We start from the raw sequence: 18434 nt of genomic DNA on the forward strand, positions 1-18434 counted from the left end.
TGAAAACAAGACTCAAAGATCAGAGAGCTGGGGCAAAGGCTGAGGAGCAGAGGGTGGCTGTACAGCTCCCTCTCCCTCTGCCTTAGCCCAGCCCATGGCTCTGGGGAGCAGAAGGTCCCTGCAGGGCTGGCAGCCCAAAGCCAGAGAGCTGCCCTGTGCCATCATCTGCCCCGCTGCCTGTGCAAGCACCACACTCCCACTCCCATCAATCAGCACAGACCAGGTGCCTGGAAGCATCTCTTGCCAATCGCCTTTTATTACCTTTAAAAAGCCAAGAAACCCAGAACAAGACAAAAACTGAGATCGTGTGAACATCATGCAATGGATTCACTTTAAAGCAGGCTAGGGGAGGGAGGGGAAGACCAAAAGTCATGTTAGAGTGGAAGTACCGCTGCACCCACGTCTGGAGGCCAGATCGGGTGGGCTGTCACCGGTGGGGTTGGTGGTGACTGTTGTGAGTGACCAGACTGATGCTGAAGCAGGAAATGGAAACACACTCATGAGACATCATCCCAGGTAACCCCAGATCTGATTCTGACCCAAATGCAATTTCTTACATGATGATGACAGTGAGAAATACTCCTAACCCTTATCTTGGGAACATTCTGCCTTGGCAAAGTCTCTTTGGAAAGGAGCAGCACATTGACTACGGTTACAAGGGCTTTTTAGTTCAGTTGTGCTATTTAGTGTGACTACTGCTCTGGCAGTCAATTAGTGGAGTGGATGTTATCCAGCAGGAGTGACGTTACCACACTCTGCCCTTCAGTCTCACTCTCCTGTCTTCAAAATTCATAGCACAAAGTAGAGCAGAATTACCTTCTCGACAGAACGTGTTTTGGAGAGTTTCAGCTATCATGGAAATAACTTTGCATTTTGTCCATCATGTGGATGTGACAAAATACATGCCCTTATTTTCCTGAGGTATAGCCAACATTTGGGTTCATTACATTTAATGGAGTAGGGTCACCCATAAAGTTATTCATAAGGTATTTTCTGAGTGGTTTTCACCTTCTCTTTGAAAAAATAAATTATATCAGCATGTTCACGAGGTACAAATGGGACTGGCATTTCAGCTGTTATTATGTTATTAACTTTTTTAACCTAATAATTTTCAATCAAGAGTGAGAAGCAATTTTCACTCACTCCAGTGACCAGAGTTGGAGATTCTGCAAAGTGTTCTTGTAGGGTTCACCTTGACAGACACCTAATTCCCTCCCAAATCGAAGCATTACCCCCGACACTCTCATCGCGGTTGCCGAGAATTTCCATTTCCCCTTCGGTTAGGATTTAATTTAGAAGCCAAAGACTTCCTAAGCTATGGGAGAGTAAAGATAGATGGTATGGGAGAAGAAGGCTGATGAAATGTAGTTGACTCCGGATCTGAAATATTTTATCCCTCCTCAATGTAGGTTAAATTATTCTTCACCTTTCCCACATCCATAATTGTCGCTGATCTTGGACCAACTCAAAACCCTACTACTGAGTTCAGTAGACTCAAAATTGCCACTAGAACTGGAAAAAGAAAGAAAAAGAGATTTGTTAGTGTCCATATACAATATCCCAAGACTATACACAGCTATGAGATACAGCAAATTTAAGAAAGGCAATTTTTTTCTCATCACTGAGTATTTATTATATATAACAAATACATGAAAAAGAAAAAACTATATTGTGTGATATAAATAGTTTATTTACATTACAGAAAAACATCAAGACAATGTATACTATTTCAAATATATCCATACATAATCAAATATAGCTGTAGTACATGTTCTCATTGGTGTAGATTACCACAAATGCAAGGCAACATGTGTAGATCTTGTCTTAATCTTTTGTCTATAATACTGTATTTTGTAGTCCAAGCTCTCTGCAGTTAGTTTTGCCATTGTGGAAACATGCTCTCTTTAAATTAACCTTGTCGATGCTCTCGTTGTGTTGTCTGAACTGTAGTGCCCTGTGTTTTGCTTCTGTCTGTGGATTCTGTTGCTCCTGGGACATTTCCTGGAAAAGAGAGTTGTGAGAATACACAGCTCTTAACAATACATCTGCTCAGGAGGTGGCACGGGTGGCAGCAGGGACGTGAGGGCGAGAGAGGCATCCTCTGTCCCTCAGCACACTTCCTCCTCAGTGAAATGAAAAGGGCTGGCTAATGGCAATGGCACCACAAAAAAAAGCCACCACAACCCCCAAAAAGCATACTGTGAACAAAATTATGGCAAGGCAAATGCTAAGATTCCTCAGCAGTGGCCACTCTGCTGCATCATGATGGCCCCAACTGCACCGCATCACTAATCCTTAAATAATGGGTTTATTTTCAAGTGAGGCACAGGTGGCAGATCTGGGATGGTCTCACGCTCACTCACCTGCTTGGTGTCCCAGGTCTGTGAAGTGTTTACAAAGTGGCTGTGAGGGCTGCCTTTCTGAGGAGCTAAGTGTCTCCAGCCCCTCTTAGTCTCCATGGAAATGCTCCATGAGCTGCTCATGAGCGAGCAGCTACTTTTACTTACAGGTGCCTACCCTGTGCCACGCTCCTGACACGGCTGCTTGGCTTAGTGCAGAAAGCAACTGCACTGGAAAGCCCAAAATCTGATATTCCTTTGGACAGCCAGCTGCAGAAGCAAACCTCTTGTGCCTCAGAGCCTCTGGTGCTCCTCAGCAAGGGCACGTTTCAACCTTTCACCTGCAGCAATGACAGCTGTGGGATGCTACCCAGCGCGGTTTTTCCCTCAGATGGAAAGCTAATGGCATATTTCTGGTTCCCTCCACGGAAAGGCATCCTCAGGCAGAAGGCACAGAAAAGTTTAAACCCAGGTGGAGGCCAAAGGAAGTTCTAAGCAGCTGAAAGCCAAAGGAGGTATGGCAGAAACTGTGGGCAGCTACACAAGAGAGACTGAAACACCCTCTTGGAGTGGCATGACAAGAGGCCCCGCAATACTCCAGACCATACTGACACATGTTTTTCTAAACATTCCCTTTGTATTGAACTGATTGGTTTTTCTGTTACAGGAGGGCTTCCAGGAGGACCTTGTGAAACCCTATGGGTTATGCACCAGTGACAGCTCACCCTCTCAGCACAGAGGGAGCTCAAAGCACTTGCTCTCAGCTCTGTGTCAGATGACAGCAGAATAGCGTAACATACATTTTTACTAACCCCTTAAAACAAAAAAGGTCATTTTTTCCCTCCTGTTGAATGGGACTGACGCTACAGTTTTTTGATGCCAACTCAGAGGCTAAACAAGAGTGTAAGAACTTACAAAGTATTTAAAAATACTGAAATACAATTATATAAGTGTCTAGCAAAATATGGGTCAGACTGTCCTGACTTGCCTCACTTTCAAGCCACCAGGACCACCTCCTCATGAGAAGCTGTATGGCTGTGCACTATATTTTGCACCGTTCCTTTCTGGGAAGCAGTGAAGTAGGCTGCTATCATTACTCCAGGAAAAATCTGCCAGCATCCCCTGTGCTCTCAGAGGTCACGGCAGAGCTTTCATTATGGAACTAAGGCAGACTTTAGCTGGTCTGCGATTTCACAGCAAACTCGTTATTCCCTGTGAGTTCCTTAAAAAGGCGATCAAACTTTCCGAGTGAGTCAAGGAGCTGCTGTTGGCAAACACAGGGCTGATTCACTGAGCCGTGTGTCATGTGCACGCTGACAGCCTCCCAGCCTGACTGTCCCTGGGCGGCCTCTCCTGCCCGTTCAGCTGGAGAAGCACAGCAGGACCTCGTTGTGCACTGACACCTCGCCACGCTGAGAGGCAGCACTGCTCGCTCCCGCTGCTGTGGCCATGCATGACTCCCCACACCGGGCCTCCTCCCAAGCCCAGAGGATCAGGATTTACAGCAGAAAGCACAGCCTTGCTTTTCCCCAGTGCTCAGCCGTGAGAGCAAGGTTGGGGAACCATAGGCGGGAAGCCAGAGTGGGTAATGCCTTGTTCTTACAAAACCAGACTGGTTTTGTAAGAAACGTGGAGGAACCAGGTGGCTGGGGAATGATCAGGATGGTCAGCAATCCCAGGGGATGCAGCCATGCATTCACAGAGAATGGTGGATACCAACTGCTCCAGCTGGAAGGAAGGAGATGAGCTTCTCATGGGCACTTTCTCAAAACTGACACTGACGGTATCTACACAGTCGCTCAGTTCAAGGTCGAGAGAAATCAATTCAAATGTAGATTACTCCAATTAAGATGATGAAAAAGCATCTTTTAACCAAAAATACCCATGTTTTAATTGTGTAATACAGTACATTACCAATCGATGGGAGCTTGGGAAGGCCCCAGGGCCAAGCACTAACACCGCTTAACAGGTAGGTTGTGTCTGAAGTGCAGCTGGGTTTCCTAAGACAGGTGTTTGCATTTAACCAGCTTTTTAGACCTTAATCATCTGCTAAAACTGAGTGACAGGTTTTCCTTGGTCCTTAACTCTTTAATCAAAAGTCCTCTGTAGGGCTCTGTGTGGGGGATGCATTCATTTATGAACAAAGCAGTTACATCAATGTAAAGCACAGGCTGCCTGCTCTCCCTCTACTGAAGCTTGCTCGCAAGCTTGAGTTACTCACAATGTGATTCATAGCAGGTAAAACATGTTATGCATTAATTTTTAATCAAGTTATTTCTTCACATAAATAAGCTGCTGTGACTAAACATTAGGGAAGCACTAAAAATGCAAAGCTGTAAAGAAAACTGCTGAGAATCATTATGATACTAGGCCATACCTATACTATTTACCATTCTCCTTTGCTTTAATCATTGCTTCTTTCTTTGCCTTACCTCTAAGCTAAAAGTCCTTGGGCAGAGGTACTGCCTCACTGTTTCATGTCTTGGCCTCTGGTTCCCTACTTCTCCACCTCAGGTGCTTATTCCTATTGCTGGCACTAGTAATGAGCAGACAAGCGGCCGACCTCTTCCAGGAATTGAGCCACTTAAAAACAAATCATCAGTTCTGCTGGTTGCGTTTTCAGCTGAGTCCATCCCCTGACCAGGTTTGTTGTGCCCAGTAGGTGGAGGAATGGGCAAAGGAGAACCATCCCTGTCAACAGTACAGCCCATTTATTCAGATTAAAGTGTTTGTGCAACAACGGCCCTAAAAGTGCCCAGCACTTGCTCAGAGCCTTCAAGCAATGGACGACATGCTGTAGATTTGCACCACTGTACAGGCAAGATTTTAAGAGCAACAACAGTAGTGACAGCTAGAAGCTTACAAGAGTAGTTTTGTGTGGCTCAAATGGACCCAGTACACCAAATTCATGTCAAGCTGCACTGAAAGGAGCTGCAAAGAATTTGGCCACAGTGGCCTCTGAGTAAAGTTTCCCTTCTTTCTCCCAGGAACCTGGCAGGGTGGTTCCAGCACTTTCAAGAATTCAGGGTGTGGAGTTCAAACCAGTACAGTCAGGTTCTCCAAAGCAGACTACTTCAAAAACTCAATTACTTATGCATATGCTGCCACAACAGTCTCTTGTCATGTGGATTTCTCTTAGGCCACTTAAGAGTACATTTTTGCAAATGTATCTCAAATCATTATGCTGGGATGGAGGATGCTCTGCAGTAATTACATGCATTACAGAAAAAAGTCAAAAGATCATAAATTCACTCAGTTACAAAGTGTGTGGGAAAAGGTACTGTCTCTGTATGAAAACAGTGTGATGGGTAATTTGCATTACAGTACCAGATCACTCAGAGCTCACTGTCTGAATTCCTCAGTATAAAGTGCTCTGCCTCACTGCGTCAAGGTGACAAAACTAGAATCGCTTGACAAAACTACACACAGCATTTGTTCCATTATCAGTTACTACACCACCTTCTTTCTCTCACAACACACGATATTTTTGGTTGTTTGAATTACCTCTGTGAATACCACCATAATCTACTACCTCATTCGGCTGTTGCCATTTAGTTGATGGATTCAGCTTGGCCAAAAGAGGTTTTGTTTTATGCCCTTAGGCCAGAAAAGGATTTATGAATTTTGCTTTTCAAGGAACAAATGCTACACTTGTCTTCCAGCCAGGTAGTGCAACATAAGGACTGAAATATATTAGAAAATTTATTTTATACAGAGGTATGATACCTGACTTTTTAATTTATTTTTTTTTTTTTGTAATTTAAAAAGAAAATTAGTTGTAAAAAAGTATTTTATCAGTGTTGCTAGCTGAATTAATTTAATCTCATGAGAGAAGCCTGTGGATGTCTGACATTAAGAACTTAGCCCAAGCCCTCCCAGAGAGTAACACAGTTCAGTGGGGGAGCAGTGCATGCAGGAGGGGAAGGATTGCCTTTTCCCCTTCTCATTCTGAACTGATCATTTCCATTCACACAACCCTTTCCTCTGCACTTAAAAACCCAGACAAGTACATCACATATGGCTTGGTGTGCCACCACCTAGTGAAGACCCTAAAACATGTGCAGTGCCTTTGAACATGCACACAAGGCTAATGAAATCATTTAATCAACGGGGTTGCAAACAGGCTTAAAAGTTTGTATGCTTTGCCTGATTAGGACTAAGGGAATGGGCCCTTAAGGAAACCAGATGGAGATATGATTAGTTTTATTAAGTGTTGATCCAGCTGCTGCATTTATATTCCCCTTATTTATATGAACAATATTTGTCCAACTATCTGAATACAAAATAGGAAACTTCACTTGCTGTAGGCACCGTTGCTACCTAAGTTTGATTAAGATGGAAGTAAAAATTCAGTCATAATAATGAAGCAGCACTGGCTGGCTGGACCAGATGATATCTGCTGTTTGTTGGTGAATTAAATAGCATTTGTTATCAGTAGTGTCACTGCAGAAACCTGTATAATCAGCGCACACAGTAGGAAAAACAAAAGTATTTTTTTTTTCTATTGCAAAGTACCAGAGATACTGACCTTGTAATACAGAGGACTACAACACAGATGATAGCAATCTGGATGGTTCCAATCACAGCTGCTATTAAGACATACTGAAATCGTACTGGACCTGGAACCACATATAAAACGCTGTAGTCCTTTTTTTCACAGTGTTGTCCAGTATAGCCGGCATCACATCTGAAAAAAAAAATATTTTTTTTCTGGTTATACCTGCTGCTTTCAAAGAATGCTGGAAAAATTATACCTGAAAAAAAAAAAAACATCAGTGGCCTAAGCATAAGCTTATGTGCTTTTTTGCAGGACGGACTCCCACAGAGAGAGTACTAGTGCCTGCTCAGCCTCTCAGAGGGAAGACTTCAGGTCCTCGGTGTCACCAAGGTCTACGAGAGTGAACAACACCGCAGAGTGCCAGGAGGTGCCCAGGGGACCAAGACATAACTGGCATCAAGTGAAACTACTTGCACATTGTAATAAGAACCCATTTAGTTCCTTGCACAACATATTTCAGATTTCTCCCTTTCTTTGGGGAGGTGGGGGAGGGTGAAAAGCCATCTAGTTGTGGCTCCTTATGCAGATTACCCCTAAGGAGGTGATAAGCAATCATCCAAGCTCCATATGAAATGTGATTAGATGTTCCTGAAAGTGGATACATCATTTACATTTCGTCTGGTTGCTATAAAAAAACCCCTCTGTTGATGCTGCAACCATCCACCCCGATGCCGCCTGCTGCGCTGCTCACCAGTTCCCATCCTGCAGCCTGACATCTCCACTCTGCTCTGTGATTTTGGGGGCAAACAGTGTTTTTCTAATTTTAGCTCTCGCCCTGTTTCCCCTAAAAAGCCCAAGCAAGAAGATGCAAACATCCAGGTCAGTGGCAGCAGCAATGGTAAGGGACTGAGACAGATGGCTTGGGCCCCTCTCAGATCTCTCAGTGGAGTGCTAACCCTGATGGGTTAAGCCTTGAGTTTCCACTCTTTTCCTCTCCTGCATTCCCACAGCTGCCAGCACCTTGAGGAAAGGACATTTTCCAGCTGAATGGAGCACCTAAAACGCAGCAGCTGCAAAGAGTAAAATGTGCCCTGGCTGTTTGTGAGAGCTGGGAGAAACTGGCTTGAAAATCTGCCCTGGGGAGCAAGTCTGGTCTGTATCTCTGCTCTCCCAGTCCAGTGTCTCAGGAAAATGGTGCTTCATGCATAACAGTGCTTTCCATGCCACCAGGACACTGGTTGGATTTCAGAAGTAGTATCTGCACCTCTGCAGGGAGGCATTCACTGCAGAAGCACGTGCTTCACTGTACTCCTCCTCCCTACCCTAAACTCCTCCACAATCACCTCCCACATGAAGGAGCCACCTTTGCCCCAGACAGCTGCCTCATGAGCATCACTCCTGCCACAGCAGGGACATATCCCTGGTGGCACTCCTCTCCTCCTTCAGGCTGAGGAGGCCACCTAGCAATGGCCTGAGCACTTTGTGAAGGGCTTTTAAAAACACATCTAAATATAACTGAAGGCTACTGGATGGTTTCACAGTCAATTAACATTGTGCATAACTCAATATACTTTCGCCACATACAATAGGGACTTCGTTGAATAATTTAAGTCTAGTGGATTTTGTAGCACAAAGGGCCACGGTTGCCAGTATTTCCACAGTTGATCTACATTAGGTGTTTCTATGAGTCAATATTTCCATGTTTGTAGCCTTCCCTCCTTGGTAGAAGGGTTACCTGCAAGATGGTTCCAGCATGTTCGTGGAGTGCTCACACTTGCCATGCATACAGAAGCCATTGTAATGCTCTGGACAAGGGATGTAGATCCCTCTTGCACTTTCTTCCAGTTTATTTGCATTCTCTGTGAACACAGGTGAAGGGAACATTAACCTGACAATGTAGGATAAGGTGAAATGGTGGGAAGAACTATTAAAGAAAGGAAAATCAGAAGAACAATATGTGAAAGATGTTGTTCATGGGAAGCAAGAGCAAGGGTTTGCACCTTCAAACAAGTTGGCTAATGCAAAGCTTTGCAAGGGTTTCTCTTGTTCTTTTCTAATTCCTGTCAAGTTACAGCAAATGAGACATGAGAAAAAATAATCTGACTATTCATAAACTGATGACAGAATAGCACATGAAAAATACCTGATCATTTCTGTTGTCCTTTATGGAGTGTCTCCTTAAACCCAGGTAAGCTTAGGAGAGAGACTCTGGACATTTGCATGTCATATACCATTACAGTATATTTGGTCATTCAATAGAACATATGCAGAAAGATAATTTTATGGCTGAAGTAGAGTGGGAGTCCAGACCTGAAGTTTATCATCAGTCTGCACAGCAGTGCCCCAGAGTTCACTGGCCTCCTCCATATCCCTTAGCACTCAGTACCCTTAAACTAGTTTGACATTCTGAGCCTACTTCTGCAGCACTTAGTCACTGAGACTACAAATCCTGGAAAATCCCTCCCCGTAGCCAGGAAAATGGAGGCTTCATTTAGTTTTGAAACAGATGTGTGCTCAACATAGGCTTCACAGGCTGAAACATGGAGTGTTACTTGCCATAAACTCACGTGATTTTTTTATGCCATTGAGGTATTAATTAATCTGAGTAATTTTGGCAAATTCTGCCAAATTTAACCAATACTTACAATATCTCAAATGGTAAAAATCCTTTTTCTGTGGTAGTATCATCTACCCATGATTAATTAAAAACAGAAGAAAGAAATCTCACAATAAATGTCTAAGGAAATGTAGATTGCACAAAAAATAAGTTGAAGCAGTTATATCTTCCAAAGAAAGTCCCCAAGTGTTATGAAACAATTGCAATTTGTGTTCTGCCTCTGAGCCAGGCGTGCCGGCAGCAGGCATGCTTAGGTATTATCCCACCTCTGGGAAAAGTGTCTGCAGCAGATCCAAGATTCAGATTTTCGTAATGAATTTCTTTTCTGTTGCAGCTGTCCAAGGAGAGTTGTAAGAGTCTCTAACTGTTTGCACTAATAAAGTTGGTTATATTGTCCTTATGTGAAAACAGGCAAGGACCAGCTCCCGGCAAACGAGGATGACGGGCAACCTCTACATGCCTGTAGACAGCATTAGCTTCTCTTTCATCATTAGGATTTTCAGGACCTCTGCACTATGGACCATCATTGCATCTTTTCAAATGCACGTATGTTGAACCCAAACCCGTCTGCCTCTCCTGGTTCCCTGCTTACTTTGGGATACCTGTATGAGATTGTTAATGACCACACAGCGCAGGAGCATCACAGGACAGTGAGGATTCCTGGGCTTGAGGCTGACAACTGTCTCTGGGACGGCACAGACAGGAGGCATGTTGTTATAGCCATGGTACAACCTCCTTTGAGACCTTGCCCAGGAATTTCTGCTACTGGAGAAAGGTGGAAAGAGGAGGTCCATTTGGTCTGGTGCTAAACATTTTTGGCTACCGATCACCCTCCAGGTGAGACACTGGGTATCAGCATGTGAAATATATACACAGTTATCATCCCAGCAGGACTTCATGCATGTTCCTTTTTCCTCCTGGAAATCCTCCTAGACAGGAAAAATGTGCGCGATCTGTGTCACTGGACTTGCCCACTGCACACATGTAGATGCCAATGTGCTCGGGACTTGTGGGATTCCCATACCCGTGTAGTGATCACCTACACACCATGCCTGATGGTTTCTGGGTGTGCTGGACCTCTGCTATGGCCCACATTCAAATCTATTTCTGCCCAGAAAACTGCAGCAAGAAATGTGGGATCCTTATTAATACACATTTTTTTCTGTTGTGGAAAATATAATGCCATTTCCTTCATATATTCCATTACCAAGAGGAAGTTTGCTTCCTTTCTGAAGAACAGGAGATGGTCACACGTGTGTGTGTGTGTGTGTGTATATCTCTGATCCTTCCTTCTCAGTTACTGAGGTATCTCTGTGATGTGTGTGCACCACCATCATACAATGCAAGAATCCCTCCTCTCTCAGATGAGCCAGCAGTGTTGTTAAAATGGTATGAAACCATTTGGTTTAATTTTTTTTTAAAGGCATACTTCAACATGGATGGAAATTGTTACTTTCAGGGCAGACTAATCTGCTAGGACTTGAAAGGGGGACCAGGACTTGCAGATACTCTCGCTGTGTGTAGGCAGTAGGACTGGTAAAAAGAGGAATGAGCTCTTCCTCTTCCGGCAATCATGTGGGTAGAAACTGTGTTCTCTTTAAAAAAGATCTCTAGCACACTTTTAAAGTAAATCTAAGATCCTGCAGAACTTGTAATTGTACCTCTAAGCACAATATTGTGAAGGAAAACACTTTAATGAATCAAAAATGAGATGGCCAAAGGTTTGCTAGCATTTATAGGATAAACACTTCATACAGGAACGCTTGCCACCTGGCTAGGAAGAGATCACAAAACTTAGACACACAGTATCTGTAGTCTCTCCTTTTGACTGATGACTCCTCTCAAGGAGTTAGGGATCTAACATAAAGGCAAGGGGGGGGGGGAGTGCATATTTAGTTTGATCTGCCATTTTGGTTATTTGAAATACAGATCACAATAAAAGCATCATTTAGTTCAGACTAAGTTGTTCCCCTCTTCCAGCACGTCTTGAACACACACACAATATTTCTCTGCCTCAAAACAGGTTATTTTTCTCATTACAAAAACCACCTTCTCAGATTCAATATAGAGACCCGAATACCAAGACATGCTTTAAAAGTCTCTTCATATTAAAACTGACTACTCTCATTTCTGAAGGATCTGAGCACTTTTCAGTAATACAGCTGTTGATATGATACTAACTCTTATGAATGCATCACCATGAAACAAGAACTATAAATCAATCCTAAAAAGAGAGGATATAAATAAAAAACATATCGAAGTTATAAAGCAAGTAAGAACTGTACATATCTTAAAAAATTAACACTAAATTAAATAAATTAAGACTTCCACCCTTATTGTAATTCTGGATTATTTATAAATTCAATACTGGATGCAATTTGCACTAATCAGTTTATAGTGTTACTAAACTAAGGAGGCCCTCTACCACACCAACCTTACACCTACAGAGAGCAAAGCTTAAATACAAAGTTACCCACTTTTTTCCAAGCACAGCAGATCAGTATGCATAAAGGAATCACACAGACCAAATTCAAAGTTAGTTAGGTTTCAGTAATGTTAAATTCAGAGCTCCTCTTCAAAGATTAGACTTGCTGCATTGTTATTGGCAACAATGTGGGAAGGTTTTATTTGCACCAAAGGGACAGATTTGTACCTTTTTTGTGATGGATAGGACTCAGGGTAGAAGCTAGTTGTAAAGACTTAAGATAAAAATTGGGCTGACTGGGTCAGTCTCTCCTATCTCTGGACAAAAGAAATTCCTGTCATGTTTCTCAAAATGCGTCTCCTTTTTATTTCAAAAAAGAAATTCACTCTCGCCCTCCAGATCAATTGTATTCATAAATCTTTTTGTTGAAGAACTTTTCAGAATGAAAACACCAGTGTTGATGCAGCCAACACCTTTTGCATTTCTGCAACACTTTTTGCATCTTCAGCCTAACCTGACATTTCATATTGTTCACATCTTTTGTTAGTGCCAGCACATGACATGATAGCCTATCATATAAGGCACATTAGTCAAAACAGATTATTTTTAAATGCTTCGAGGCCAGACACTACTTTGTGTAGCCTGAAACAGCTTATCATCATCTTGCTTACTGGAAGAGTCTCCCAGTTGAACGCTTGCTCTCCAATCTCTCCGTGGATGGCAGGCAGATGCTGAGATGATGAGCTGTTTTGCTGGGGTAAACTGGATCCTAAAAAGTTATCGGGTGTGACTGACCACCCACTCAGTGATCTTGCTTTTCCTGATGGATTGTTTTCTGAAATGTTAAACAAATTATTTAAAACTATCTTGTCTAAATTCCTTAATGTCTATAGCTGTTCCTGCCTTCCATTAAGAAGGAGTGGAAGAATTATTTCAAATATATTTTGTATTATTTTTATTTGAATTTCTGGTTTAGCTATATGACTTTCCTTCAGCCTTTGGAAGCTGAACATACACCATTAGGATTCTCAGGTAAATATTCCAGTGAAAGCTGAAATTCAAGATCTGAAACAGTCTGCCTGGTTGCAGGATGTGACTGCAAATGACAAAAACAAGGCAGCCAGACTCTTCTCTGGGAAGCCTTCACCAGTTCCCCAGCTCCCATCGGAGTGTGGATCTTCTGTTACACAACTGAACATGTGGAGCAATGCCACTGACAAACGAATAAATCCATTAGTGTCCTTGATGAGGATTACATGAAGTACTGTCTAGAGTGCCCAGAAAATTCTTTCCAGACATAAGTTCCTAGAATCCACTTTGGAGAAATTAAAATAAAAATCTAGGCAAAAATACGATTCTTATATCCAAAAATTGACTGCCAGGCACTTAACAATTTGTTCTGCAGGCCTGATAACTCTGTCATTCTTCAGAATCAGTGAGACTTTCTAGGTGATTTCAAGCAAGGAAAGCAGAGGGCCACAGCCTGTAAATTCTCACGCTAGCATTTTGGCTGATGCACAGCAGGTAATGTTGGAGCTTTGGAAATAATAACTATTAGGCTATGCCCATATAAGAAAATATTGGCTCATGTACAGTGTTAATATCTACTGTACAGTCATCACTGGACCAAGGGAAGGCTTCAAAATACATATATACACATATATTTCATCAAATAAGGGATAAGACAGTGAATGATGTGCAGCAGAAGCTATTTTGACACCTATCTCATTGGCAAAAGTGGTTAAGGAGAATTGACTTACATAATAATTTAATCTTTTAATACCTCTGAGGTCAGTCAAATTTGCAGACGAAAGCTCTTGCTGATATTGAAGTAATGACTCCTTCCACATCACATCATCAGAGGACTTATGAAGGGGGAAAGGGATTCTTGAGTCAAATCTGTGTCTTTAACCTTCCCAACCTCTTTTGGAAGCATATCCTCCCCCCCTCCTTTTACCTCCTTGTCAGCTCTCCCAAGGTAGCCCACAGAGCATAGCATTGGGACCTTACTTAACAAAGCCCTTCTGCTCTGCATGACAGAGACTTGCTGTGCAATTCATATTTGAAATCAAAATAAAGGTCCAGAGAGTACCAACCTGTGGAGCAAAGGTAAGGGATGCCCTGAGTTTTGTGGAAGAGCTTCAGTGATTGACTAGGGGTGGGTATCTGAATCTTGTGGATGAGTCTAGGGACAGTTTATGTTACTCATCTGCAGTGTTCACACAGAGTCAGAACTGCTGCTCTTTTGGGGTAAAAAGCAGTTTTCTCAGCTCAGGAATGTCTGCAGGAAGGGTTCAAGGGCTCTGCAAAGTCAGGAGGAGGGTGTAATTGTGCTGCTCCCTCTGAAAGTGCAGAATTGCTTTAGCAGGTTTGCTGGTACTTCCCCTCCTCTCTAACAGCATCCAACAGGAACTGAGGTCCCACAGCAACTTAGGGATGAAGTCCTTAAGCAGGCTTCCTAGTCACTTTTAATGAAGAACCACCATGATAAATCCCAGCTCAGATCCAGCTCTGGTCCTTCTCTGAGAGAAAAGAGATTTCTCCCGAGTCTTTGCTCTGCAGCTCCAGGCACCCTGTGTTTCACAAATCTGCCAGCAGCCACCCTCCTGTGCACCAGCACAGCCACACCACACCCCTAACAGCTGCTCAGGGCCGGCCTATTAATTATCTTAATGTTCCCTTCTTTTAAAACCTTGCTTTTACAAATATAGAGCATCTCTCTACAATGAAGAAAATGTGTGCAAGCAACTCGCCTGAAAATCACTGTTTGGGTGGGCGTTGAGTGAAAATTCCGAAGGAAGTGCTTGCTGCCGCTTAAGAGGGAGCTCACCAGCCCACTCTCCCTGAGAGCAAGTGGAAAGTGAGACACCAAATGTCAGCTGAAATTGTCTGGCACCACTATGCTGCAGCCTGAGCCTAAATTCATCCTGCAGCCACTCCAAGTACAAACTTGAAGCTAGTCTTTCCACATAAACTGCACAAAAAAATACCCTTCCCATATATTAGCTGCTTCACCAAGAGGAAAAAAAGAAATGGAACTTGTTGAATTAAATTACATTCACTTCTTTTCTCAGGCACAAAATAGGCTTGCTGAACACAGTAATTTATTAATTTTAAATGTCCCTATGCAAATGAGTTCCCTGGAATAAGATAACATCCACTTTCCTTTTTTAAAAATAATCTAGGGCTTTTTATGTTTGAGATGATGGCAAGATGTCCTAGTGCACTTCGAAAAAAAATACTGTGCTCTGTCTTTGCAGCAATGTATCGTAATTATTCAGCCTGCTGCCATAATTAATAATAGAAACCAATGAATTAAGACACTAATAATCCCCAGATGTTCAAATGGAGAACAGAATACTTTCAGTTTGTCAGCATATATCCGTGGGCTATGCTATATATGTTGAAGCTATCACTGAATTTTTGAAATCAAGAAACGCTTTTATTTACAACATCTGTGAATACATCTTCCTTTTTTGAGAAGACTGATTGAAATCAAGTGACTCGTTAATCATTTTCCTGCACATAACAAGACCATTTGTCTGCTCGAAACTAAACCGAACCTTTTTTTAACCCTCATTTGTTTTTTTAGTGCCTGTTGTCCACTTGTATTCACAGATGCCTTACTTGTACAGGTCCCTAGCAGGCGAGGCTCCTGCACACAACGAGGAGGTGCTACCAAGTAGCTACTGCAATACAAGATGCAACACAACCACCAAAATAGCACCTCGATACGAGTACAGGGTAGCAACCCTGCTCACATGCCTGGAACACCCAGCTAAACTGAAAGAAAAAAACCAGAACCTCACATGGGCTAATGCATTGCTCCAATCCAGCATTTTCTCAGTGTTCAGGCGCTCACACTAGACTCAGCTTCTCCCTGGGGTGATTGTTTCATTCAGGGAGGTAAGGCAGGCTGTTGCCTTACCTTGTCTGACCTCCTCTACTTCTCTGCCACCACGCTTCATCCACTCACCCCGACCTAGGCTGCCAGTAAAAGCAGTGGTCGCTGCTGTTTGATGCTGCTCTCCACACTCAATCTGAGGATATCAAGAGAAGGATGACGCACTGAGCTCTTCCTTCAGCAGCCTCATGGAGCGGCTCACTGCCGCCTGTGAATGGCACTTGCCTACTTCCCAGTCCAGGAGACTGGAAGGTCTCCAGCTCTGCGTGTCGTCTCTGTGTCAGCTGTCCCCAAGCCATCTCTCAGTACTCTTGTGGATAAAGTACACAGGCAGAGCTCTTTAACTCGGTCACTGTGGGGGCCGGTCTTGAGGCCTGCAATCATTGCCATGGATTGTGATTTAATACAGCAGAGCTGTATTGTGGATTTACCAAAGCCCTGGGTAAAGGGGCCTTTACAGTTTGTGCTTCCTTCTTTTGTGTCAGGATTGAATAATTCTGCGTTAACCCCATTCTTAGAATAGATTAAATCCCTCTTTGTGCTAACTCAGCCAGTCTTTGTTTCTGGCACGCTGCTGATGTTCCCTTCACTCAGATTCCCCTGTCTAAGAGAGATGCCACCAGCCCTGTGGGAGTAGCATCCCCCCTCCCTTCAGAAACCAGCCGTGTAAAGAAACAGAGTCATAGTTTATCTCCTTGCCTATGATCTCCTTAGGCAGCTCATGACAGAGCCCTTAGAGGATGAGTTAACCTTATTATTATTGTAATTCTGTGTTGAAAAAGAGTTGGTGTCAGTTTAGAGATTTGTGAGGTTCCCTCCAATTAAGCTGTGTGCCTGAAGGCAGAGGGGAGAATGCTGGATCCATCACACACTGTGCAGCACTACCGGAGCGGGTGTCACCCCTCTGTGAGAAATTCCTCCCAAGAGCTCAGCCCACAGCTTGTTTTCCCTCCCATCCACCTATCCTCCAGCTACTCATTAGTGCCAGTGCTGGAAGGGGTCAAAAATGGACAGGGGCAACCAGACCAGGGCTCCCCTATGTGTCCTCCCTTCTGAAAAAGTATGCCTGAGAGTTTCAATTTACTGTTAATACCAGATAAAACAGGGATTGAAATAACATACCAGTACGTGGATGCTAGCAGCAGAAGATGCTCCTTCAGAGAAAGCAGGCATGGATCTACAGAGCAGGCAGAAGCTGCCTGGGAGGGATACTGCCAAAGGAATATCTTTGTGTTCAGCTCTATCTGTTGGGGCACAGGAATCAGACCACTGTCCCTATTGCACAGCCCCAAGCAGCACCAACACACCATTCAACCCTTCCCGATCTAACACACAGCGACACAGCAATATTAGTTAACTTAGTTAAGTGGTGATTAAGGAACAAAACTCCCCAACTTGACTGAGTGGCATCCTGCTGTTTCTGCTTTGTGTGCCTACTATGCAATTTCTCTATCAAAGCAGCCTGGCTAGTGCAGCACTCCAGAGTGGCTTATTTATATGTAGATGCAGCTATATGACATTTCCAAATGCCATACATTTGCATATGAAGGTTCCACTCTTTTTTCCCCACTTCAAGTAAACAGAGTCTGCTGCAACTCCAAAGCAGTGCATTCACTTACATGGAGCTGTCTGAGAACCATCCTCCTTAAGCAGCTTAAAAAACCACCCAAACACCTGATTTTCATAATTTGGCCACCTTGGCTATCAATAGTGTCTCTGGGCAGGTCCTGTGATTTATAGCTGTACCTCTGATACCAACCTGTGTGCAGAGAGCAAAACTGCAAGACCTTAAGATTTCATATGAAATGGCTACAGATAATCTGCAATACCAATCAATATTTGCGAATAGGCCTCAGACATATGATGGAAGCTTGTGGTCACCCTAAAAAAGGCTGTGGGTCACATTCATTATAGCTATGAAGATGGTATTGATTTTTGTCACTGATTTTCCACTTGAAAATAAGAGCAGGAGCATGTTGCAAGAGCTGCTGAGGAGCTCTGAAACTGCAAACCTAACACAAAACCACAACCTTATGTAACACCAGGAAAGCCAAGTGGACATTATATATTCAGCTTTCTTGTCAAAGAAAGATAAGGCTGAAGCAGATGGTATGTGGGCAAAGTTTCAACCTGAATACATTGCCTTCTAAAAACCAACAGTGCTAGGAAAACAACCCAATTTTGTGGCATGAGGCTGATGAACACGTTACCTGCACATTAAAGAGCCACCCGATGCCAGGCCTCGAGGTATGTGCTATGGAGGAGCTGGAAGAGCTTCCTGTTGGCAATGTGTGCATGGAAAAACAAGACTCTCAACACCTCTCACGTACCACGTAGAATGAGCAGTATGAATTATGTATAAGCCCAGTCCTTGTTCATGTTTGTGCTGGGATGTGCAGCCAAGGGTATGTGCTGAAGGAAGTGGTCTTTGGGCACCACCAGGCAGTGTGGGAGTGCTGGTGGCAAGCAGAGTGGATGGTGGGGTCACCAGACATCAGCTGTCCTCCTCTCTCATAGCTTGGCCCTGCTCCTCAGCTCCTCCACATTGCCAGTACCCCAAGGGTGAGCAGACACCAAAGTGAGGATGAGCTGCTCCCTCGAGCCCTGGTTCTGTCTCCTGTCAGGAGACTCTGCCAGGTGCTTCCCACCTG

At 43.5% G+C, this 18434-nt stretch overlaps 1 protein-coding gene across 1 annotated transcript in view; it reads right to left on the reverse strand.

Annotated features, from left to right (window-relative positions):
* Positions 1-228: 228 nt before the first annotated feature.
* Positions 229-18434, reverse strand: part of TMEFF2 (transmembrane protein with EGF like and two follistatin like domains 2) — a 127800-nt gene continuing 109594 nt past the window's right edge. The window contains exons 8-11 of the mRNA XM_032692973.1: positions 8573-8696; positions 6868-7026; positions 1915-2001; positions 229-1512 (exon numbers count right to left, since the gene is read on the reverse strand). Coding sequence (XP_032548864.1) covers positions 1416-1512; positions 1915-2001; positions 6868-7026; positions 8573-8696 — 467 coding nt within the window. The 3' untranslated portion in view covers positions 229-1415. The remainder of the gene's footprint in view (positions 1513-1914; positions 2002-6867; positions 7027-8572; positions 8697-18434) is intronic.

This window comes from Chiroxiphia lanceolata, chromosome 7 (genome assembly GCF_009829145.1).
Source record: "Chiroxiphia lanceolata isolate bChiLan1 chromosome 7, bChiLan1.pri, whole genome shotgun sequence".
Taxonomy (NCBI): domain Eukaryota; kingdom Metazoa; phylum Chordata; class Aves; order Passeriformes; family Pipridae; genus Chiroxiphia; species Chiroxiphia lanceolata.